The 26,576-nt window shown below is 38.6% G+C and overlaps 1 protein-coding gene across 22 annotated transcripts in view; it reads right to left on the bottom strand.

Moving 5' to 3' along the window:
- The window catches only part of LOC105733843 (RAD54 homolog B), a 111,843-nt gene that overhangs the window by 71,060 nt on the left and 14,207 nt on the right, over positions 1-26,576 (bottom strand). For 13 of the 22 annotated variants that reach the window (XM_064384392.1, XM_064384375.1, XM_064384377.1 and 10 more), the window contains 3 exons: positions 25,382-25,532; positions 21,652-21,768; positions 14,455-14,626 (listed from right to left, as the gene is read on the bottom strand). In XM_064384392.1, the coding sequence (XP_064240462.1) occupies positions 14,455-14,626; positions 21,652-21,768; positions 25,382-25,532 (440 nt within the window). Of the gene's footprint in view, positions 1-14,454; positions 14,627-14,973; positions 15,073-16,162; positions 16,261-20,641; positions 20,710-21,651; positions 21,769-22,646; positions 22,742-22,916; positions 22,995-25,381; positions 25,533-26,576 lie in introns of those variants that run through there. The other 9 variants (XM_064384378.1, XM_064384379.1, XM_064384394.1 and 6 more) reach the window with 7 other exon arrangements.

A 26,576-nucleotide genomic window follows, 5' to 3' on the forward strand; every position in this document is an offset into this window, starting at 1 on the left:
TGCAGTGTTTTTAATAGTAAAAAAAATAATCATAAAAACAACCTAAATAAACTATGATACCATTGTATATTTTGCAGCTATTTAAAAGAATAAGGTGGATCTACGTATTCTAAAAATGAAACCAAAAAACATCCAAGGCAAACTAATGAGAACTGTAAAGAATTCTTGGCAAACAACAACTCCATCCAAATTCTTGCACTAAGAGCCTTGACCAACTCTAGCATGGCTTCTAGTAGCCTACCCCACCTCCACTCAGCCCTGGAATACGCAGCCTCCTTTTGAGCTTCAGTCTGGAGAAGTTCTGGGATATTAAAAAAAAAAAAAAAAAAGGTACTGTCTATTCTAGGCCCCTGACTTTCCATTCTTAGAGTACTAAGAAGGGTTTACAATTGTGAATTCTTCCTCTGTCCCTTTGAGACATGTATATATCTCCTACAACTCAGCAGTGTCTTTCTCAAGAACCAGAAAGCCATTCCTTTGAAATGTGATCATCAGGAAGGTTAAGAATTCTGTGTCCTAGTCTCTGTGGGAAGACAGAATCCTAATTTTGGTAACTGTCAATTAGCAGGCACAGCTGACCCACTCACATTTACAGTGACTAAGGATCTTCGACTGGAGCTGCTATAACAAAGTATCATAAACTGGGTGGCTTATAAACTAATCCCACTTAGGAGGGCTCCACTCTCATGATCTAATTACCTCCCAAAAGGCCCTACCTCCTAATATCACCACCTTGGGGGTTAGGATTTCAACATATAAATGTGGGGGAAACACAAAGATTCAAACCACAGCACTAGCCTTTTGTAATTTTCACCTCCCTGAATTTACTTGAGCCCTCAGTTGCTCCCCTTCCGTACTCCCTCATTCTCTCTTTAAAAAGCCCAGTCACAACTGCACAAATCATGGAGCTGAGCTCTTTCCCCTACTGCCAGTAGTTATTGAATAAAAGGTGTTTTTACCACTTTAACGTGTGTTGATTTTTTTTTATTCATGAGTGTCAAAGATAAAGTTGTAGGTAGACATATACTGAATAATACCATTTATTTGAAGCATAGCACCCACAATAACAGCTGAGTTGTATCTGCTGCAGTATTTTAGATATTTTTATGAAAAGAATGTATTTAGGAACATTAATTTTTTTTCTCTTTAAGAGACAGGTCCTCACTATGTTGCCCAGGCTGCTCTTGAACTCCCAGCCGCAAGTGATCCTTCCACGTCAACCTCCCAAAGCTCTGGGATCACAGGCGTGAGCCACCACCCTTAGCCTTAAGTACATTGATATTAATGAAATGCAGAATTATTTTGAGGAAAATATACTGATATCTGCAAATTTAGAACTCTTTTAAAATTACTATAGACTGATGGATAAATATATAATAAAGCACATATAGTAAAATTTTAATTGTAGACTTGAGATGGTAGATTTATAGGAGTTCAACGTAAAATTCTTTCAACTTTTACGTAAGAATTTTTAAAGTATCGCCAGGTGCGGTGGCTCATGCCTATAATCCCAGCACTTTGGGAGGCCGAGGCAGGTGGATCACGAGGTCAAGAGATCGAGACCATCCTGGTCAACATGGTGAAACCCCGTTTCTACTAAAAATACAAAAAATTAGCTAGGCATGGTGGCGCGTGCCTGTAATCCCAGCTACTCAGGAGGCTGAGGCAGGAGAATTGCCTGAACCCAGGAGGCGGAGGTTGCGGTGAGCCGAGATAGCACCATTGCACTCCAGCCTGGGTAATAAGAGCGAAACTCCGTCTCAAAAAAAAAAAAAAGAATTTTTAAAGTATCATAATAAAATGTTCACAAATTATCATTACAAAGATAACGTAACAAATAGTATATTTTAAACTCCTTAGCCATTAAAAATGTGCGAAGTTTGACCAAAGATAAATTTCTAAAATAAAACTCAGATAATTAGATGCAATAGTAAAGAATAATTGTGGCGTACAGGTGATTTTTTCCACAAACTTTTTTTTAAGGCAAAAAAAGTACAGTGATTGCAGAAATTATTTCTATATTTTAGGAGGTAGTCCAAAAAGACAAGCTAAAGATTATATGCCTTATTAATCTTTGTCTTGGCCCACTTCTCTAACAAACAGAGCCTGATTCAAATGCTGATGTTTCACTTGAGAGGTGCATACACAGGGCATCAAGGGTGAAGAGAAGGTAAATTGAGGCAAGAAAATACATAAAAGGCAACGTGCTGGCTACCATTTTACAACAAGCTATGAAAAAACATAGTAGGTCACTTAACAAATGCATCCACTTGGTGTACTCTCTGTGGAATGTCTTCTGATAGACTACAAAAACAAACCATACCTCAGAGTAGTCCAAGTGGAAAATAAAATTTATCTGGCAGGTTCCCTCCTGTCTCCTATTTCCCATTGGTCAAAGGCCATCCCGAAGTACAGTGCACTTCCATTTTGTGTTATCTGGCCTTCACAGATGCTCAGGGTGCTACCTACAAGGATGTGGTGTGGTGTTATATCCAAGATTGGAGGTAGCAGGAGGAGCCAGACCTCCCCAGAGTATGTTTCATAAACTTAGCTAGATGGTGGCCACCAAGGTGTAGGGCCCTCATTGCTCAGATAAAGCAACTGGTTGGTTTCCAGTGGCAGTAGAAAATTCAATGAGGCAGATGGTGCCAAGGGACTCTGAAGAGGCATATAAGATTATGTTTGATATAAGCACAATGCAAAATGAGAGGAAGATAAGACTTTAAAAAAAATCTGCCACATAAAAATAGGGCAAAAACTAGGGTAAATCCAAACTCTAAGAGTTATTCTCAGTTACAGCATTTAAATATCTCACACTTCATCACTGTACTTTGGTGGTGATATTCTGTGATGTTAAGCAGTCAAGACAATCAAAACCTAGGATTTAAGAACCTTGAAAACTCTCACAAAACCAAAGGAGTCAAATTATAAAATTTACTCCACCCATGCTGTATGAATCATAGACCTGCTCTATATAATCTAAATTTACATATATCTTCACAAAATAGCTCCCAGCTGTCTGTTAAGGATCTCTGTTTTGCCAAGTCTTGTCCTTGGTGTAAAAATATGTTGAGCTAAAGGGGCCTCTCTGCCTCAGAAGCTGGCTTGCCCTTTAGATAAATTTTGTATACTGAAAAGATTGCTAAGCTACTCTTATTAATTTTAGCCATTCTTTCACTTAATAATTTTACCAGTATAGTTAACATTATATTTGCTGGTGACATCCCACAATATTTACTACAGTGCTCACTCATTGTGTAGCAGCCAGAAAATATGAGTGAAATAACTCTCATTTCTAAGGAAGGAGATGAAAAGTATGTGCCTGTTTGGTACACTGAGAATTCTCAGAAACTGGTAAGGATTCCTCCTCACAATGGCAAACTAAGACTGGGATTAGAAAACCCCCTGGTCACAGGAAAGTGGCCAGTATCAGCACAAAGTTAGGAAATCTTATTTAGTGATTCTGAGTAGGAACCACCTGCCTGTCATCAGATAGATGAGGAAAAGTAAGTGGCCACAGTAGCTGCTGGGATCCATCATTTAACGTGAGTGGAGCCAATCTAAGAATGTAACCAATCTTACAGATGACAGATGGAATAAACAGAAAGAAATTAGGCTCATTATGCTATCCTTTAAACTGCTAAACCAGTCAGCCCTGAAGCCTGGAATTTCTAGTTACACAGGCCAATAAAAACCTTCAATTATATAAGCTAATATTTTTATTGATATTTGAACCAGAAGCATATTCACTGACATAAAAATATATTCTTTTTGGTCATTTTTCTTTCTTTCCCTTGTGTTTTCCTCTTTGCCTATGTAACTTTGCTCAAATTACCACTTCTCTGACATTTTGTTTTTAAATGAGGATTCAAATAAAAGGCAACAGTTTATTCTCCAAAAAGTAGAAACTGAACGTCATTATTATTTCAACTACTCTATAGTTTTGGTTATTTTTCTGTCTTTCCATTGAGCTATGATTGTACCACTGCACGCTAGCCTGGATGACAAAGCAAGATGCTGTCTCCTCCACCCCACTCTCCAACCAAAAAGAAACAGGAGATAACAAATGTTGGCAAGGATGTGGAGAACAGGGAACCCTGTACACTGTTAGTGGGAATGTAGATTGGTGGAGCCATTATGGAGGTTCTTAAGGAAATTAAAAATAGAACTACCATATGACCAGCAATCCCTCTTCTGGGCACACACCCGAAGGAGATGAAATCACCATCTCAAAGATATGCACTCCCGTGTTCACTGCATTATGGGAGTGTCCACTCCAGATAAATGCATCCACTGGTAGATAAACAGATTAAAAAATGTGAGATTGGGGGGGGTGTGTGTGTGTGTATGTGTGTATGTATAAATAACATTTCACATATAAAGTGATAAAGTGAGATGCACTATTTTTCTTTCTGTTTCTGGCTTATTTCATTTAGCATAACATAATCCACATCCACCCATGTTGTGGCAAATAACACATTTTTAAATGAGGATTCATATTGTGTGTGTGTGAATATATATACACACACACACACACACACACACACACACACGCACACACACAAAGAATATCATTCGGGCTTAAAAAAGGAGACCCTGCATTTGCCACAGCATGGATGGATGTGGATGACATTATGCTAAATGAAATAAGCCAGACACAGAAGGAAAAATATTGCGTCTCACTGTATATGTGGAATATTATTTTTTTAAAAAAGGCCAAACATACAGAGATAAAAAACAAAACAATGGTTATCAGAACGGGGGGGTGGGGTGGTGGAGGAGGAGAAAGAGGAAATTGGGAGATATTCCTCAAAGGATACAAGGTAGTGGATATGCAGGATGAACAAGTCTAGGGATCTAACCTACAACATGAAGGCTATAGTTAATAAAATTGTATTAGGTGTTTTGTTAAATAACTAGATTTTAGGTGCTCTGGTCACACACAAAAAAACAGTGTATGTAGGCCAGGTGCAGCGGCTCACGCCTATAATCCCAGCACTTTGGAAGGCCGAGGCAGGTGGACCACGAGGTCAAGAGATGGAGATCATCCTGGTCAATATGATGAAACTTCGTCTCTACTAAAATTACAAAAAAATTAGCTGGGCATGGTGGTGCATGCCTGTAGTCCCAGCCACTCGGGAGGCTGAGGCAGGAGAATTGCTTGAACCCAGGAGGCAGAGGCTGCGGTGAGCCGGGATCGCACCATTGCACTCCAGCCTGGGTAACAAAAGCGAAACTCAGTCTCAAAAAAAACCAAAACCAAAACAAAAAACAAAAAAACAGTATATGTGATGAGTCATATGTTAATTTGCTCCACTTTAATTACCATTTTACTGTCTCTCTCTCTCTCTCTCTCTCTCTCTCTCTCTCTCCACACACACACACACACACACACACACACACACACACACACACATCTCCCATAACATCATCATGTTGTAAACCTCAGATATGCAAAATGAAATTTATTTTTAAAATGTTTTAAATTGAGCTTTAATATTAGGTCTTACATCACACCCTTCCCCCACCGCTGCCCTCCTGGCACAACCCTTTAGAGCCCATGTTAAATAACTACTGCCCAATATCCATATCATCTGGTTGTTGCTCTTCCCTTCAGTGAACCATCTAAAAAGTAAATGCTCTGTACTCTGGTGGCCAGGTGTAGTGGTTCATGCCTATAATCCCAGCACTTTGGGAGGCCAAGGCAGGAGGATTACCTGAGGTCGGGAGTTCAAGACCAGTTGGCCAGTTGGCCAACATGGTGAAACCCTGTTTCTACCAAAAACACAAAAATTAGCCAGGTTTGGTGGTGAGCACCTGTAATCCTAGATACTCAGGAGGTTGAGGCAGGAGAATCACTTGAACCCAGGAGGTGGAGGTTTCAGTGAGCCAAGATCACATCACTGCATTCCAGCCTGGGCCAAAGAGTGAGACTTTATGTCTCCGGGAAAAAAAAAAAAAAATGGAAATCCTCTGTACTCTGGAGAGAATTTGATAATCCAACCTCCTAGAAATAGCTGTGGATAACACCTCAGTAGTTTCAAACATCCTTCAGGATGATATGAAAAGATGTATATGAGAGAGTCAATATTCAAATAACCAAGACCTCTTTTTTTTTTTTACTATCCTGATTCTTATTCACTTCCATCCAAGACAGGAATTCAAAAGAAAAGTCTCAGTATATAGGTTTCCTCAAAAGCCCTTCTTTAGATGAGAACCAGAAAGCAAATTAGTTACGGGAGAATTATCTTCAGTGGTGTATTTTTGAAAGAAGAGACACACCCGTCATGCCTCCCCTACTTCAGCACAATGGACTATTAACTGACTGTTCAATACTGTGGATCAGAAACAATGCTCATACACCCAAAAATCATAAAACCTATTTATTCCCTGACCCAAATCTTCACAAAAAAGCCCTAAAGGACAAAGGATGATCTCCTCAATACTCAACTGTCTGTGGAGAATTTTCTATGGGGAAAAAGATACAGTGGCTCTGAACATTCAATATCTGACTCCTTACGGTTATGTCTAGGTTGTTATATAAGGAAGTAAGAGTCACTAGAAAACATATTCACCAATCAACTGGTCACAAATTTTTAAAAATCACTTTCCATTCAAATGTCCCTTAAACCTCAACCATAATATCAAAGACTTTCTGAGGACTGCATGACAATCAACTACAAAATAAAATAGCAAATTTTGCAAAAGATTGACATGATAGGTACTTGGAAAGAGAATGATTTGAATATCAAAGAATTTTATGCCCCTAAGAAAAGTTAAGCAATCCACAAATATTTTGCAAAAACCCTTTTTATGATGGTGCTAGAAGTCACACATAAACAAAAGAAGTTTTATCATGTCAAACTTTCTGTGAGAAAAAGTATAATCTAACTTTCAATAAGGATATAAAATCTCAGCCACACGTCATGGCTCACACCTGTAATCCCAGCACTTTGGGATGCTGAGGTGGGCTGATCACTTGAGGCCAGGAGTTATACAGTAACCTGGCCAACATGGCAAAACACCATCTCTACTAAAAATACAAAAATTAGTTGAGTGTGGTGATGCACACCTGCAGTCCCAGCTACATGGGAGGCTGAGAAACAAGAATTGCTTGAATCCAGAATGAGACTCTGTCTCAAAAAAAAAAAAACAAACAAACAAAAAAAACAAAAATTTACTATTAAATTTAGTCCCTTTTTGATAGACCGGTTACACAGAAATGAAATTAATAGGTAAATATATTTAGGATAACAATAACCAAGTTTTTTGCTATGAAAGAAGGGGCTGTAAACTAAAATGAATCCTGGGGTACTGAATTAGAATTAGAGGTATTGGTATGAGCTTGTGGTTTTTATTATTTATAGATAAATATACATGTAATCATATATAGATTTCCTAGTTTTGATTGCTGGAAGAGCTAAAAGCAATAACACTACAGTATCAATGAGTACACCTAGTGCTCAGTTCTTGGTTTTTAAATATACTTCTCCACCAAAAAAGAACTAGGGCTCGTGAATGATTTCTAGAGCTGGGGCAGGAAAGATCTTATTGTGCCAGAAGCATAAAAACGCTCAAAAATTGATGGGGATTGTCAAAAGGACAAGGAGTCCTGGTAAAGGGACTCCCATTGGCCAAATCTGAGGCAATCTAAACATCCTAATAAATGATAGTAGCAGACTATAACCCACTGAATAAAACAGACATTTATGAATCCATAAAAATCAATTAACAAATAAATGGGGGAGAAGGGAAAGCTCTTCCTTGCAACAGAATGCCAACTAATAAATAGAGATGGAATGAGAAAACCAACATTTAACAAACAATTATAGTAATAAATTTCAGGTAAGAATCAGCAGTTTCAAGGTAACTCCCCATAGATACTTACTAATTACAAAGGTAAAAAGATATTTTATAGTGAAGAAACCCTGCTGACATCAATATATCCAAATAATCAAACTTATTATCACCAGTAATGGGATAAAGTGACACCATGTGCCTTCTGATGATATACTAAGAACTATTTCTGTGATATTTCTGCCAAAAATGTGCAAGCTACATCTAATTATAAGGAAATATCAAACCCAAACTGATGAGCATTCAACAAATGATTGGCCTGTACTCCTTAAGTTAAAGTCACAAAATATAAACAAAGACTAAGAAAATGTTCCAGATCGAAGGCAACTGAAAGACATGATGACTAAATACAAGACATATCCTGGTCTAGCAGAAAAAAAAAAAAAGTTTATTTATTCATTTTTAATTTTTTTTTTTGTCATAAAGGACACTGTCTTAGTCCATTCAGGACGCTATAACAAAATACCATAAACTGGGTAGCTTATAAACACTAGAAATGTATTTCTCACAGATCTAAAGGCTGGGAAGTCTAATGAGGGCTTCACCCTCATGGCCCAGTCACCTCCCAAAGCCCTCAACTCCTAGTATTAATACCATCACATTAGTGCTTCGGTAACCACATATGAATTTTGGGGAGACAGAAACATTCAGACCATACTACTGTATCATTGTTAGTATCTTAATTTTGACTATTGTATTTGCATACTTTATAATATAGTAGCCTGTCCTTGTTTAGGAAATACATGCTGAAGAATTTAAGGTGACGGAGCATTATGTCAGTATCTTATTTTCAACTGGTTCTGAAATATTACACATATACATACAATACACACAAAAACGTTAAATTAGTGGAAGTTTTTTATATTATCCTTAATTTTTTCTGTAATTTTGAAATAATCTTTAGTATCAAAAAGTTTAAATTTAAAGCACAACAAATATAAACTATTAGATTGCCAAATATCAAAAATGTAAATATATATTTACATACAGATTGAGCATCACAATACATGATAAATGCATTCCTCATGCATTGCTGATGGGAGTATGAGCCTGTACTAACCTCTGTTGAAGGCAATTTATCATTATCCATCAAAATGCTAAATGCACATATCTTGTGATAAGTATCATACTCCAAGGTAATTATCTGTGAATATAGTCTCCTATAGAAATGTGTATATTATATAGATATTTATTGCAGCTTTGTTTGTAATAACAAAAGATCCCAAACAAACTAAATATCCATTAATAAGACATTGGTTAAGTATATTTGACACATCCACACAATGGAATTTGTTTTTAAAAATAACATAGGTCTGGCTGCGTGCAGTGGCTCATGCCTGTAATCCTAGCATTTTGGGAGGCTGAGGTGGGTGGATCACTTGAGGTCAGGGGTTCAAAACCAGCTGGCCGATATGGTGAAACCCTGTCTCTACTAAAAATACAAAAAAATTATCTGGGAGTGGTAATGGGCGCCTGTAATCCCAGCTACATAGGAGGCTGAGGCAGGAGAATTGCTTGAACCCAGAGACAGAAGTTGCAGTGAGCCAAGATCACGCCACTGCACTCAAGCATGGGCAAAAGGGCAAGACTCCACTATCTCAAATACATAAATAAATAAATAAAAGTTTTAAATATATTGACAAAATGATTTCAGTATGTACTGTTGCAGTAAAAATGCAATGTATAGAACAAGGAAGATAGTAAACAATTATTTAGATGGAGAAAAAATATATATATATATACAAATATGTTTCCAAATATGTAGAATACTTCAAAAAAGACATACAAAAAACTAGCAACTGGTTACTTCTGGGGAAGGGAACTAGATAGCTAGATAACAGGGAAGGGAGACCTTTTACCATATCCTTTTTTATTTTTTGGAGACGGAGTTTCACTCTTTTTTGCCCAGACTGGAGTGCAATGGTGCAATCTCAGCTCATTGCAACCTCCTCCTCCTGGGGTTCAAGCAATTCTCCGGCCCCAGCCTCCCATGTAGCTGGGATTATAGGTGCACACCACCATGCCCAGCTAATTTTGTATTTTTAGTAGAAACAGGTTTTCACCAAGTTTGCCAGGCTGATCTCAAACTTCTGACCTCAGTTCATCCACCCACCTCGGCCTCCCAAAGTGCTGGGATTACAGGTGTGAGCCACCACACCTGGCCAATTTTTTACTATATTGTTAACACCTTCTGAGTTTTTTACCATGTGCATGCATTACCTTTTAAAAAAAAAAGTCACAAGGGACTACATATTGTATGATTCTCTTTGCATGGCATATCCAGAACAGGTAAATATGCAGAGACAGAAAGTAAATTAGTGGTTTCCAGGGACTGGAAAAAGAGGTGAGAAAGGACAGTGACTGCTTAATTGATCTGGGGTTTCTTTTTAGAGACAGAAAACTGTTCTGAAACTACATAGAAGTGACAATTATACAAGACTGTAAATATGCTAACTGCCACTTAATTGTATGCTTTAAAATACTTATTTTATGAATTTTATGTTATGTATATTTTATCACAATAAAAAACAAACATTTATGAATATAAATAAAACCAATAAAATATTTAAAAACATTAATTTCACGATAGGGATATTTTGCTGACATTAACCTGCTAATTACATATAAATATGATACCAACAGATTTGACACACATCTTTGGTGTTTAACAAGCCTTTTCTCCAACAAGGTATGTGATGGCTTAATTCATTCACCATCGCTATTGGAATATGGGAAACCTTCATTTGGCAACAGTATACCACTTATACATTTGTCTACTTGTTCTCATCTGCAGGCATAAAATCTTGTAATGGCACTCAATTACAAGGCAGCTATTGAAAAGATCTAGCACAAGCATATACACTTTTATTCATATCATTTAAAAGAAAACACAGAAGTCTAACTTATCTGAGAATGTATAAACCCTTGAGAATACATCCAACTATCTCCAAGGACCTAAGACGCACTTGAGAAACATTTAGCAAATCTCTCCACCAGGGAAAGACTTTTATCACTCCGGTTATATCTTTAATCTTCCACTCTTCACTACCTTTTTCCTCTCAGCCTACAACATACTACCTTAAAACAAAAACAAAACAAAACAAAACTCTCTGGTCCCCTACCATTCCTTGAGATGCTACTTCCTTCACAACCATATTTATTTATTTACTTACATACTTTATTTACATACTTTACTCACATTCACTTCCTCCACTGGCCTGTTTTCATTCATCACATATCCATTACACCATGACTTTAGTTCTAAAACACTTTTGAAACTAATCTCTTAAATATTACTGCAAACTATAATGTTCCAGTAGCCCCTTTGTGGCTACTTGACTTCTCTGAAGCACTCTGAAGCCAAAAGGGACTCAACTACAGAAAACTTTAAGTTTCTCAGCATCTCTTCATTCAGTCTCAAAATGTTTTTGAATCCATGTAGTTTGATTTAAAACCTCAACAAGGTTTGTCACAGTTTGTGTGTCAGTTTTGTGAAGGAGATTCAGGTAAACAGATAACAGAAGATAGCACACTCTCCTCTTATACTTCTTCAGAATGAGAAAGAATCAGAAAGAATAAAAAAAAGTTTCTCATTTTCTAAAGAAACTATAGCTCTGAATATTCAAGAGGTCTAGGGCGTCCGATATTCATTTCTGAGACACCCGCAACAGAGTACTACATACTGGCTGGCTTTAAACAACAGAATTTATTCTCTCACAGTCTGGAAAGCAAAAGTCCAAAATCAAGGTGTCAGCAGGGCCATGCTCTCTCTGAAGGCTCTAAGGGAGAATCTTTCCTTGCTTCTTTTTTTTTTTTTTTTTTTTTGAGACACAGTCTTGCTCTGTCGCCAGGCTGGAGTGCAGTGGAGTCATCTCAGCTCACTGCAACCTTCACCTCCTGGGTTCAAGCAATTCTTCCACCTCAGCCTCCCGAGTAGCTGGGACCACAGGCGTGTGCCACTACGCCCGGCTAATTTTTGCAATTTTAGTAGACGGGGTTTCACCATAGCCAGGATGGACTTGATCTCTTGACCTCTTGGCCTCATGATCCGCCCGCCTCGGCCTCCCAAAGTGCTGGGATTACAGGCGTGAGCCACAGCGCCCAGCTTTCCTTGCTTCTTTCTAGCCTCTGGTGGTTGCCAGCAATCTTGGGTGGTTATTCCAATCTCTGCCTCCATCATTGTGTGGCCTTTTTACCTCGTGTTTCTATCACTCTCTTCATAAGGACACCAGTCATTAAATTTAGGGTCTACCTTAATCCAGTATGACTATCTTGATTACATCTGCAAAGACCCTATTTCCAAATAAAGTCACATTCATGGACACCAAAGCTTAGGACTTTAACATCTATCTTTAGGAGACACAATTCAAGCCACTACATTTCCCCTCTACGAGGATATGGTTTTTAAAAGCCCAGGCTCAAAAGTACTGAACTAGATTGTTCATGAAAAAAAAAAAAAAACACCTGTGGAGCTTGGACCAAAAAGATAGCTGGGCCCTTCAATCACAAACCCAGAAGAAACCACATTCCCTAAGCTTTGGGGAAAGTCATTAGTGATAGACCTATATCTTCATTCTCACACAAAGAATATTATCTGCAAACAGATAGTGTTATGAAGAGACTCAAAGTTTCCAGTGAATTCAAGAAATGAAAATGTACTTATCAAGGCTCTTTCAGTTGAAAGAGAAACCAAACTTAAACTAGCTTCAGCAAAAATATTAACAATGAACTAAATATTATGAATTACTATTAATCTTGTTTGTTATAATAACAATGTGTGGTTATGCAGGAGAAAACATTTCTTTCAAGAAATACAAGGGTAAGTGATTAGAAATAAAGTGGCATGATATAGGCAACTTATTTTCAAAAGGTTGAGGGGAGTGCATATACACAGAGAGAAAGAGAGAAAGCACACAAATGAGGCAAAATGTTAATAACTGGTGAATTTAGGGTGTTAATTGGATCATTCTTTCAACTCGAGAATATGTAGGAATTTTTCAGTAAAACGGTGATGGGGAAATGACATATTTTATTAACTGGGATATACAAGTTTGTAGCTCATGGCAAGGTAGATTAGATCTAGAATGAAAAGGATGTGAAAGGGTGAGTGGATACTAAATAGGTCTCCATCTCTATGCTTTTCTATACACTACACCCCTCTCCAACAATCCACCATAGAGAACAAAACATTTCTCACAAAGCTCTTTTCCCCAGTTTAACCTCTGTCTGAACAAGAGACAGGAGGGTATCAAGAGGTTGGCACAGGTTCCCCAGTCCAGTGAAGGTACTAAATCAGAGAAAGGATTAAGGGATTAGGAGTTGAGTAAATTAACTCCCTCTTTATTTTATCTTAACTCTTAGCTCCCTTCTCAAATTTAGCAGGGAAGAGAATGAGAAACTATAGTAGAACACAAATAAAGCCCACGATCAGTAACATAGAAGGTATTATATTCCAGAATCTAAATGTCATTTTCTGGTAAAGAAATTAGAAAAGAACTGGGTATACATGAATCATTATCTATCTCAGGCTTAAAGTAGAAAAGAAAACCTGGGGAAACAGAATAGTCACCTAACAAAGATGGAAGGAAGGAAGGAAGAAGTGGGGGAAAATAGGAGAGAAAGAAGGGACAGCAAATCAGTAAGACAGAGCTAAACTGCCATGCCCAGAGCTGTTCCTAGGGATCTTCCTATACTGAACTAGCTCAAAAAGTCTCTCTAGACCTCGTTCTGACACTAGTCACAGCTTCTGAAAATTTATGAGGAGCACATAAATGGCACTAAGATAGTGGCCAATTAGGTAAATACAGAATTCCTTTCTGTCCATACAAGATACAAACCCATTCACAGGTAAAATTCATTAATCATCAGAAAGTCCAAGAACTTCCTTCAAAATGGTTAAGTGCTTAAGGCACTTTGTTGATTTGCACTGGTATCATAAGGATGGCAGCTACTATTCTGTAGCCCAACAGATGGGGCCGGCTGGCTGAATCTGTTCATTCAACCAAAAAATAAACAAAATGTAATTTGGAAAAATACAGTCTTAATGATGGCTTTCACAAGGTCAAATAAACATCTATGAACCATCTTTTTTTTTTAGTTACCTAACAAATAGTGATCTCTTACAGATACAAAAAGAACCATAATCATTATTTCACCTCAGTTCAACAACAGAGGGATGGAGCATCTGTTAAATTCTTGATTTTCGTGCACATATATATCTTAATAATTCAACTCTGATTCGAAGTACTCCAAACTGTAATGAACTGTTAACTAATTTCAAGTTCAACTCTCCAATTTTAGTTCCTATAACATGCTTTTTAGAAAACAAATTTTAAATCATATCTTTAAACACAATCTTGGTACTTGAGGAAAAGATCACATTTGACCAAGTTTATAATAAACAATTTTAAGCATACATCTACTATAAAATACATTTTAATCACAGTATAAATTATGACAATAAAAAACCTGAACTGCTAACAATCTAGTATTACATCAACAATTTTCTAATATAATATATTCATTCTTAAATCATAATTAAAAGAATACTATAATACTATTGGTCAATTATAAACCTTATCAATAAAAAAGTCTTACCTGTATGAGGTGGATCTAATGCTGCCATTGTGGGTGCTTCCAAACAATATTTTCCACTGCAATTATCTCTGTAATTAATTTCTCTAGTACTTTCTTCAGTAGGCAGAAGATTTAAACTGCATATTCTAGGATCATTTTGTGACGGGAAAAAGGTGTTATTATTTGCAGCACCCTAAAAGAGCCAAATATATATTTAAATCAGAAATCAAATTTAATTTCCTGTATTTTTACAAAAAGTTTCTAATTTAAAATATGAGCTACCAGCATATATACATATTATTTATATATAACATATATATATAACACATATAAATTAGAACTAGATATTTTAAAATAAATTAAAATCTGCCAGGCATAGTGGCTCTTGCCTGTAATCCCAGCACTTTGGGAGGCCGAGGCGGGTGGATCACTTGAGGTCAGGAGTTTGAGACCAGTCTGGCCAACATGGTGAAACCCCGTCTCTACTAAAAATATAAAAATTAGCCAGGTGTGGTGGCAAGTGCCTATAATCCAGGTTACCTGGGAAGTTGAAACAGGAGATCCCTTGAACCCAGGAGGCAGAGGTTGCAGTGAGCCAAGACTGTGCAGTCCAGCCTGGGCAATAGAGTGAGACTCCATCTCAAAAAAAAATTAATAAAAATCTTATTTTTATTGCCTGTTCTTAGAACTATTTTAAATTATGCTCCTAAAACTGAAAGACATGACAGAATGAAAAATTATGCTTATAATTATACTGTATTTTAAACAACACATCAGAACAGTTCTTTTTTTTTTTTTTTCAGAGTCACTATAATAGGTATACATAAGCACAGAAGAATTTTGTTTTTTTTTGTTTATTTGTTTCTATGTTTGTTTTTATGAGAGAAAGAAAGAGAAAGAAAAAGGGGGAGAGAGAACAGGATTCTTGCTCTATTGCCCGGGCTGGAATGCAATCTAAAAATAGGTATTAAAAACCTCTTTTATGCCAATAATTGAGAAGAGTTTTTAAACAAATCATAACATGCCATTCTCATAGTAAAATGCTCTTTTTCTTGTTAAATTTCTCAATACTAAAATCAACACTTAAATATTAAATTTTAGGTGAGATAATGGTAATGTAACTATGTTGGGTTTTTTAACAAGCCCCCACCTCTTTTTAAGAGATGGAGTCTCAGTCTGGTGCCCAGGCTGAAGAGTGCAGTGGCATGACCATAATTCATTGCAGCCTTCAACTCCTGGGCCCAAGGGATCCTCCCACCTCAGTCTTCCTAGTAGCTGCAACTACAAGCATGTGCCACCATACCCAGCTAATGTGTTTTATGTTTTGTAGAGATGGGGTCTCACTATGTTGTCCAAGCTGGTCTTGAACTCCTGGCCTCAAACAATCCTCCTGCCTCAGCCTCCCACCGGGCTGGGATTAGAGGAATGAGCCACTGCACCCAGTCTTAAAAAGCTCTTATATTTTAGAGACATATACTAAAAATTTACAAATAAAAACATATTCCTAGAATTTGCATCAAAATAAGTGCGGAGGGACTCAAGCTGGAGTGGAAAAGTAAAGACAAAACAAGAGGCCAGGTGCAATGGTTCACACCTATAATCCCAGCACTTTGTAAAGCTGAGGCAGGCAGATTACTTGAGGTCGGGAGTTCAAGACCAGCCTGGCCAACATGGTGAAACCCCATCTCTACTAAAAATACAAAAATTAGCCAGGCACGGTGGTACTCACCAGTAATCCCAGCTACTTGGGAGGCTGAGGCAGGAGAATCACTTGAGCCCAGGAGGCAGAGGTTCCAGTGAGCTGACAATGCGCCAGTATACTCCAGCCTGGGTGACAGAATGAGAGCTTGTCTCAAAAAAAAACTTTTGGCCGGGCGCGGTGGCTCAAGCCTGTAATCCCAGCACTTTGGGAGGCCGAGGCGGGTGGATCACGAGGTCAAGAGATCGAGACCATCCTGGTCAACATTGTGTAAACCCCGTCTCTACTAATACAAAAAAATTAGCTGGGCATGGTGGCGCGTGCCTGTAATCCCAGCTACTCAGGAAGCTGAGGCAGGAGAATTGCCTGAACCCAGGAGGCGGAGGTTGCAGTGAGCCGAGATCGCGCCATTGCACTCCAGCCTGGGTAACGAGAGCGAAACTCCGTCTCAAAAAAAAAAAAAAACTTTTAAAAAATTTTAAAAACCAGATGAAACAAGATTGGTCATGGCCAGGCATCGTGGTTCATACCTGTAATCCCAGCACTTGGGAGGCCAAGGCAAGCAGATTCCTTGAGCTCAGGAGTTTGAGACCAGCCTCAGCAAACATAGTAAAACTCAGTCTTTACAAAAAATACAAAAATTAGCCAGGCACACTTGTGTGTGCTTATAGTCCCAGCTACTTGGAAGGCTCAGGTGGGAGGATGCCTTGAAGCCAGGAGGCCAAGGTTGCAGTGAGCTGAGATTGCACCACTGCACTCCAGCCTGGGCAAGAGAGCCAGACCCCATCTCAAAAAATACAAATTTTCAACTGTTGAAGTTAGGTAATACGGACAAGGAAGTTAATTATATGCTATTTTCTCTCTTTTTTTTTTTTTGTATATGTATGAGTTTTCTATTACTGCTCTCTCAAATTACCACAAATTAGGTGGCACAGAACAACACAAATTTATCATTTTATAGTTTTGTAACTCAGAACTCAGGCTTAGGTCTTACTATGTTAAAATCAAAGTTGTCACCAGGGCTGCATTCCTTTCTGGATGCTCTAGGAGGTAATATATTTCCTTGTCTTTTCTATATACTAGAAGCCACCCAAATTCTTTGGCTAAGCCCTCTTCCTCCATCTTCAAAGTCAGCTATGTTACATCTCTCTGCCCCTGCTTCTCTAATCACCATCACTTTCTCTGACACTCTTCCCTTTCCCTCTTCCACTTCTAAGGACCCTTATTATATTGGGCCGACTCTGATAATACAGGATAACCTCCCCATCTCAAGGGCCTTAAATTAACATTAATCACTTCAGGAAAGTCTCTTTTGCCATGTGAGGTAACACAGATTCCAGTGATTAGGACATGAACATGTTTAAAGTGCCATTATTTCTGTCTACCACAGTAGCACATGGTTAATTTTTTTTTTTAATAATAATAACACACAATAACGGACAAAGTTGTCATGTTACTATACTCATCTTAATACATTTCATGGTTAACAAACAAACATTCAAAAAAACCCCTAACTGGGCCAGGCGTGGTGGCTCATGCCTGTAATCCCAGCACTTCGGGAGGCTGAGGGAGGCAGATCACCTAAGGTTGGGAGTTCAAGACCAGCCTGACCAACATGGTAAAACCTTGTCTCTACCAAAACTACAAAATTAGCTGGGCATAGTGGCACATTCCTGTAATCCCAGCTACTCAGGAGGCTGAGGCAGAAGAATTGCTTGAAGGTGGTGGAGGTTAGTGTGAGCCAAGATTGTGCCACTGCACTCCAGCCTGGGCAACAAGGGTGAAACTGTCTTAAAACAAAAAAAAAAACCTATCTGATAAAATTTTTTTCTTTTTTATTTTTCATACCTAATCAGATTTTAAAGTAAGTCAACTAATGAAGGCCACGAATTTTATTTTTTGGAACACTTTATTTTAATATAATTTCAAATTCATGGAAACATTCCAAAAATGGTATTCCTATATACCTTTACCCACATTAACCATTTGTTTACATTTTCTTCTATTTCCCCTCTCTCCCTCTTTTCTCTTTCTATATATGTGGGTACACATACACATGTGAGAGTAAGCTGCAGATAATCACTAAGCTGCTTTGCCTCTAAACACTTCAAGGTGTGTTTCCAAAGACCGCCTCCCTAATCACAGTAAAATTATCAAAACTGAGAATTTAACACTGGTATAATACTATTATCTAATCCATAGTCCATATTCAAATGTGGTCACTTATCCCAATGATGTCTTTTATAGATTTTTCCCCAAATCAGGTTCCAATCCTAAATCACACATTACATCTAGTCAGTTAGTTCCTTTAGTTTCCTTTAATCTCTAAGTTTATTCATCATTTCTGGTCTTGAAATTTCAAAATTACAGGCCAGTTATTTTGCTGAATATCCCTCAATTTGGATTTTTCTGATCTTTCCCTATGATTAGTTTCAGATGTTGAATTTGACGCAGGAATACCACAGTTCATCGTATTAAGAGGCACATACTATCAGTCTGTTGATCACTGATTAAGGTGGTGTCTGCCAAAGTATTTTTCCCTTTGGAATTTTTTTTCTTTTTTCTTTTTTTTTAGAGGGAGTTTCGTTCTTGTTACCCAGGCTGGAGTGCAATGGCGCGATCTCGGCTCACCACAACCTCCGCCTCCTGGGTTCAGGTAATTCTCCTGCCTCAGCCGCCTGAGTAGCTGGGATTACAGGCACGCGCCACCATGCCCAGCTAATTTTTTGTATTTTTAGTAGAGACGGGGTTTCACTATGTTGATCAGGATGGTCTCGATCTCTTGACCTCGTGATCCACCCGCCTCGGCCTCCCAAAGTGCTGGAATTACAGGTGTGAGCCACGACGCCCGGCCGTGTTGGAAGTTTTTAAGGTACATCGTGAGAAGATACTTGAGTATATTCAAATATCCTATTTCTTCATCAAACATTCGCCCACTAGTTCTGGCATCCATTGAGACTCTCTAACACCATCATTACTTCTATTTCTATGCTTTAGCATTCCACTGTAAGGAACAGTTTACTCTTCATTTATTTATTTATTTACATACATACATTAGTATGGATTCAGACTCCTGTATTATTCAGTGGGTTATAATCCATTAGTACATTTCTTTTGATGTTCCATTTGCCCCAGATTTTATATTTATCAGACCAATCAAGAAAAACCACTAAAGCCACCAAAGCAATACTTTCTCACTACTGGTTAATTCAATCTAAGATAAGAAATAATTTAAGAACAAAAAGTTAAGAATGTAACAGACAAAGTGAAGAGAAGGCAGAGTTGACTGCTAAGCCTAATACTTTGAGGCTTCTCAAGTTAACTTGGTTAAAATTCCTGCATAACTTCAAAAATGCCCATTTCATCAGTTTTAAAAAGTAAAATAACTATTTATAGAATTAAAAGAAAAAAATAATAAACCAGTGTTTTTGTCTGAAATTAAGTCCTCAGACACTACATCAAAAAATAAATCTTGGCCAGGTAGGGTAGCTCACGCCTATAATCCCAGCACTTTGGGAGGCTGAGGCAGGTGGATCACCTGAGGTCAGGAGTTCATAACCAGCCTGACCAACATGTAAAACCCTCACTCTACTGAAAATACAAAAATTAGCTGGGTGTGGTGGCACGTACCTTTTATCCAAGCTACTTCGGAGGCTGAGGCAGGAGAATCATGCAGCACAGTTTGCAGTGAGGCAAGATGGTGCCACTGCACTCCAGCCTAGGTGACAGAGCAAGACTCTGTCTCAAAAATAAATAAATAAATAAATCTTGGCTGGGCACAGTGGTTCATGCCTGTAATCCCAGCATTTTGGGAGGCAGAGGCCGGAGAACTGCTTGAGCCCAGGAGTTCAAGACCAGCCTGGGCAACATAAGGAGACCCTCATCTCTACAAAAATTTAAAATTAGCCAGGTGTGGTGGTGTATGCCTGTGGTCTCAGCTACTGAGGAGGCTGAGGTAGGAGGATCACTTGAGCATGGGAAGTTGGGGCTGCAGTGAGCTACGATCATGCCACTGCACTACAGCCAGGGTAATAGAGTGAGACCCTGTCTCAAAAAAATAAACCTTAAGACAAAGGTGTCAAAACAATTCAAAAGGAAGAAAATAGTCTTTTATCCACATGAAAAGAATAAAGCTGGCTACCTCACACAATACATGAAAATTAACTTAAAATGGATCACAGACTGAAATGTAAGACGGAGAACTATAAAAATTATAAAACTCTTAAAAGAAAATATACTCATAAATATTCACAACCTTCTTATACATGACATCAAAGCACAAGCACTACCAACGACAAAACAATATGTAAATTGGACTTCATCAAAATTAAAAACTTTTATACTGCAAATAAGATCAAGAAAGTGAAGAACAGGCCAGGCATGATAGCTCATGCCTGTAATCCCAGCACTTTGGGAGGCCGAGGCGGACGGATCACGTGAGGTCAAGAGTTTAAGACCAGCCTGGCTAACATGGTGAAACCCTGTCTCTACTAAAAATACAAAAATTACCTGGACATGGCAGCGGGCACCTTTAGTCCCTGCTACTCTGGAGGCTGAGGCAGGAGAATCGCTTGAACCTGGGAGGCAGAGGTTGTAATGAGCCAGGATTGTGCCACTGTACTCCAGCCTGGGTGACAGAGCAAGACTCCATCTCAAAAATCAATCAATCATCAATCTTGGCTGGGCACAATGGCTCACTCCAGCCTGGGTGACAGAGCGAGACATCTTCTCAAAAAAAAAAAGTTCTCCAAAGAGATACACAAACGAGCAATAAGCACACATAAAAGTGCTCCAGGTCAGGCACGGTGGCTCACACCTATAATCCCAGCACTTTGGGAGGCTGAGGCAGGTGGATCACGAGGTCAAGAGATCGAGACCATCCTGGTCAAAAAGGTGAAACCCCGTCTCTAATAAAAATACAAAAATTAGCTGGGCCTGGTGGTGCGCGCCTGTAGTCCCAGCTACTCGAGAGGCTGAGGCAGGAGAATTGCTTGAACCCAAGAGGCGGAGGATGCGGTGAGCCAAGATCGCGCCATTGCACTTCAGTCTGGGTAACAAGAGCGAAACTCCGTCTCAAAAGAAAAATAAAATAAAATAAGTGCTCCATATCAGCTATCAGAGAAATGCAAAAAAAATCACAATGAGGTACTACTTCACCCACTAGTATGGCCATAATCAAAAAGATAGTAAGAGTTGGTAGGAATATGGAGAAATTAAAACCTTCATACATTTATGGTAAGAATGAAAGTGGTACAGTCATCTTGGAAAAGAGTTTGTCAATTCCTTAAGAGGCTAAACACAGAATTACCATATAATCCAGCAATTCTACTCCTCAGAATATACCCAAGAGAAATAAAAACATGGCCAAGTATGGTGGCTCACATCTGTAATCATCAACACTTTGGGAGGTTGAGGAGAGGATGGCTTGAGCTCAGGAGTTAGAGACCAGCCTGGGCAACACAGGCAGACCCCCATCTCTATAAAAAATTTAAAAATTAGCCAGGTATGATGGCACATACCTGTGGTCCTAGCTGCTTAGAAGACAGAGGTAGGAGGATCACTTGAGCCCAGGAGGTGGAGGCTGCAATGAGCCATGATGGTGCCACCACACCCCAGCCTAGGCAACAGGGTAAGATCTTATCTCAAAAAAAAAAAAAAGACACAAATGAAAACATACATCCACACAAAAATTTGTACACAAACATTCATAAGCATTATTCATAAGAGACAAAAAGTGGAAACAACCCAAATGACCATTAACTAATGAATGGATAAATAAAATGTGGTATATTAAAACAACAGATTATTCAGTGTGGCAGGCAGAATAATGGCTCCCAAAGATATCCACACCCTAATCCCCAGAATCTGTGAATGTTTTGTTATGTAGTAAAAAGGACTTTGCAGATGTGATTAAGGACCAGGACCTTGAAATGGAGAGATGATCCTGGATTACCCAGGTGGGCCTAATCTAATTGAACAAGTCCTAGCCACAGAGAACCAAAGAGAAGGAAACATGAGAACTCAAACGTGCATCCCTGACTGAGAAGATGGAAGAAGGAGGCCATGAGCCAAGGAATGTGACCTGCAGAAGCTAGAAAAGGCCAGGGAACAGATTTGCCCCTAAAATCTCCAGAAATGAATGCAGCCTGGCCAACACCTTGATTTTAGTTAGATCTGTGCTGGACTTTTGACCTACAGAACTCTAAGATAATTCATTTGTGTTATTTTAAGCAATTAGATTTGTGGTAATTTGTTTCAGCAGCAAGAGAAAACTGTTATTTCGGCAATAAGAAATAAATTACTGATAAAACGTTTCTTTTTAGTGTCATGAAAATGTTCCAAAATTGATTGTGGAGATGGTTGCACAATTCTGTGAATATACTAAAAACCACTGAGTTGTAGTAAGTAGACTGTATGGTATTTAAATTATATCTGGATTAGTCTGTTTGCATTGCTATAAAGGAATACCTGAGACTCGATAATTTTTAAGGAAAAGAGGTTTATTTTGGCTTACAGTTCTGCAGGCTGTACAGGAAGAATGGTGCCAACTTCTGCTTCTGATGAGGGCCTCCAGAAGCTTATAATCAGGGCAGAAGGTGAAGGGGAAACCTGTGTCTCAATGGCAAGAGAGAGAGTAAGAGAGTGGGGAGGTGCCACACTCTGTATAAATAACCAGATCTCACATGGACTCAGAGTGAGAACTCACTCATTACCGTGAAGACAGCATGAAGCCATTCATGAAGGATCCCCCCTACATGACCCAAACATCTCCAATGAGGCCCACCTCAAACACTGGAGGTCACATTTCAACATGAGGTTCTGAAGGGACAAATATCCAAACTCTATCAACACCGAAATAAAGCTGTATTTTAAAAAAGAAACAAAGAAACCTTATTAAGAAAACAAAAGCCTATGTTTTCTCCTTACAGTGTGCCAGAATTTTTACATTGGTAAGTGCTAACAATCTACTTGGGAAAGAAGCATAGGATAAAACAAACACATGCAGACAAAAAAAAGCAGAGTCAAAGATTAGCAGGTTTTTTCAACAACGAAAAAAGACAACCATTAAAAACCAGGCAAAGGGCTTCAATAGACATTTTTCCAAAGATAGACAAATGGCCAATAAGCACATGAAAAGATGCTTAGCCTCACTAGTCATTAAGGAAATACAAATCGGAACCACAGTGAAATTGTTGTTTTACTTCACACCTATCGAGATGGCAGTAACAAGAATTTTTTTTTAATGGAAAAATAACAAGTGTTCCTGAGGATGAAGATACTACAACCATCACACGTTCCTGGTGAAGACGTAAAATAGTACATGTATGAAAAAATAGTTTGATAGTTCAAAAGAAAGCTAATCACAGAATTACCATATTATTTAACAATTCCATTTCTAGTTATAACCCAAAAGAACTAAAACAGGAACACAAACAGAAACTTGGATGCCAGTGTTCACAGCAGCATTATTCACAATAGCCAAAAGGTGGAAACTGCTGAAATGTGCATCAAATGGATCAACGGATTGATAAACAAAATGTGGTAAAACCATATAAGATTACTCAACCATACAAAAAATTTAAGCTGAGATAGATGCTACAACATGGATGAACCTTGAAAATATTATGTTAAGTGAAATAAGCCAGACACAAAAGGACAAATATTATATGATTCCACTTCCATGAGATATCTAGGGTAGTCAGACTTATACAGACAGAAAGTAGAATAGTGGTTACTAGGAGCTGAGTGGACAGAACAGGGAGTTAATGTTTAATGGGTACAGAGTTTCTGTTTGGGGTAATGAAAAAGTTTTGGAAACGGATTGTGGTGATGGTAGCACAACAGTGTGAAAGTCATTAATGCCACTTAATTGTACACTTAAAAATGCTAAGATGGCAAATTTTATGCTATATATGTTTTACCACAATAAAAAAGAAGAGGGAAAAAATTAATAGACTTTAATCCCTATAGCATAAAAGAATCAGGGAATTGCAGAGTAGTAGAAAGTATGAATTCTCCATTTTATATGCCTTCTTTATACACCTTTACATACCTTTCATATGTATTAAGACCTTTGATCTTAGACCTAAGCTCAAAACATTCCTTTTTCTTAATAGTAAACAAGACATATTAAGACTGCCTTCAGTATTCACTTTTTTAGTTTGTTTGGAACAGAGTCTTTCTCAGCCACCCAGGCTGGAGTGCAGTGGCTCGATCTCAGCTCACTGCAACCTCTACTTCTCAGGTTCCAGCAATTCTCGTGCCTTAGCCTCCAGAGCAGCCGGGACTACAGATGCACACCACCATGCCCAGCTAATCTTTGTATTTTTACTAGAGAGGGGGTTTCACCATGTTGACCAGGCTGGTCTCAAACTCCTGACCTCAGGTAGCTGGAACTACAGGCACCCGCCAACACACCTAGCTAATTTTTGTATTTTTAGTAGAGACAGGGTTTCAACACGTTGGCCAGGCTGCTCTCGAACTCCTGACCTCGTGATCCACCTGCCTCAGTCTCCCAAAGTGCTGGAATTACAGGCGTGCACCACTGCGCCCGGCCAGCATTCACTTTTTATAGATAAAAATGAGAAGAAACGTTAGGAATAGTGATACAATCATTATGTATTTTTTCTCTTTAAATCACCTTATTTAAATAAGTTTTCACTTATTTATGTGGTAACTTTAAAAACAACACTGATTAGACTCTCCACCCATTCTCTCAAAGAGGTATTTAGTTACCATTACCAAAAGTTTATTTTATAGACCCAAGTTCATGTTATTCCATTGATGGATTGATTGAGACAGGGTCTTGCTCTGTTGCCCAGGCTGGAGTGCAGTGGCATAATCACAGGTCACTGCAGCCTTGACTTCTGAGGCTCAAGTGATTCTCCCACTTCAGCCTCCCAAATAGCTGATACTACAGGCACACACCACCACACCTTGCAAAATTTTTATTTTTTGTGGAGACAGGGTCTCACTATGTTACTCAGGCAGGTCTTGAACTCCTTAGCTCAAGTGATCCTCCCACCTCTACCCCGCAAGGTGCTAGGATTACAGGCATGAGCCACTGTGCCCAGCCTGTTATTCCTTTAAAAAAATATATGTAATCTTCATTTCCAAGGTTTTTGAAAGATGTTTTCAGAGATACTGATACAGTATCTCTGAAAACATCTCTTTAACTCTTTAAATGGCATTTTTAAAGCACACATGCTTCTCTATATTATCTATATTTTGAGTCCTTTTTTGTCTTACCTCAAATAATTTTATATCTGGATTCAGTTTTGTAATCTCTTCATTCAGACCTGGATTACTTCTTCCTGGAGGTATAAATTTTGGTTTTTTGAAGGAATTACCCTGCAATTGACTTGGTGCTGCAGATCGTCTCATATTCAGCAGTGGTGACCTGAAAAATACCCAAACCAGTAGCCATCCATGAATCTAATTACAATCACCCCCAAATACAAAAAGAGCTCAAAACTACAACTGAGATGGAGCAAGAACCCCTCTTAGGGTCCTGCCTGGCCCCCCAAACATAGAAACAAAGGAAAATCTTCAGTTCCTTCAAAGGCAATTCCAGGCACCTGGCTAGACCTGAGAAGTATATAAGTAATATGATTAGCAACAAGGTAACAGCTTAAAATAATGATGAGGGAAGTTAGAATGACAAAATGTTTGGACCCCTATAGAAACTAAAGGTAACATCTTAACATATGTCCTTGAGTTGTTTTTCAGAAATCCAGACCCCCACCAAATGAAAATACTGTCTACTGGCACACAGACCTCAGATTAGGGGAAACAGGACTGAAGTCTGCTATTCTTTGTTCTAAATTTCTTCTTCAGGGGCTTGGAAGAAGTCATACCCATAGGCCAGAGTACAACATTCCTTCCTGTCAATCCAAGTTTTTAGACAAAGCTTTACTTCCTTAACCAACCCCAAATCAGAGAATCTTTGAATTCATCTGACTCGTAAGCCCCCACTTCAAGATGTTTTGCCTTTTTAGGCCAAACCAATGATGCTTTGATTTATGACTCTGCCTGTAACCTCTGCCTCCCCATCTTTAAAAATCCTTACAGGTAAGCCATGAGAGTTTGGGTCTTAAGCTTTAGCTGCTCAATTCTCTTTGCTTGGCACCCTGCAATAAATGCCTCACTTTCTCTTGCTGCAAATCTCAATGTCTATGGACAGCCTTGCTATGCCGGGCAGGCATACTCAAGTTTGGTTTGATAATGCAACCATTGTAAAAAGGTAAAAGGGGCCAGGTGTGGTGGCTCATGCCTGTAATCCCAGTACTTTGAGAAGCTGAGTCAGGAGCTTCCCTTGAACCCAGGAGTTCGAGATCAGCCTAGGCAACATAGGGAGACCCTGTCTCTATTAAAAAGGTAACAGGAGCTTGGTGGTGCATGCCTGTAGTCTGAGCTACTCAGGAGGCTGAGGTGAGGGGATCCC

Source organism: Aotus nancymaae, unplaced genomic scaffold (assembly GCF_030222135.1).
Source record: "Aotus nancymaae isolate 86718 unplaced genomic scaffold, 86718_ANA_hifiasm-v0.15.2.pri h1tg000036l, whole genome shotgun sequence".
Taxonomy (NCBI): domain Eukaryota; kingdom Metazoa; phylum Chordata; class Mammalia; order Primates; family Aotidae; genus Aotus; species Aotus nancymaae.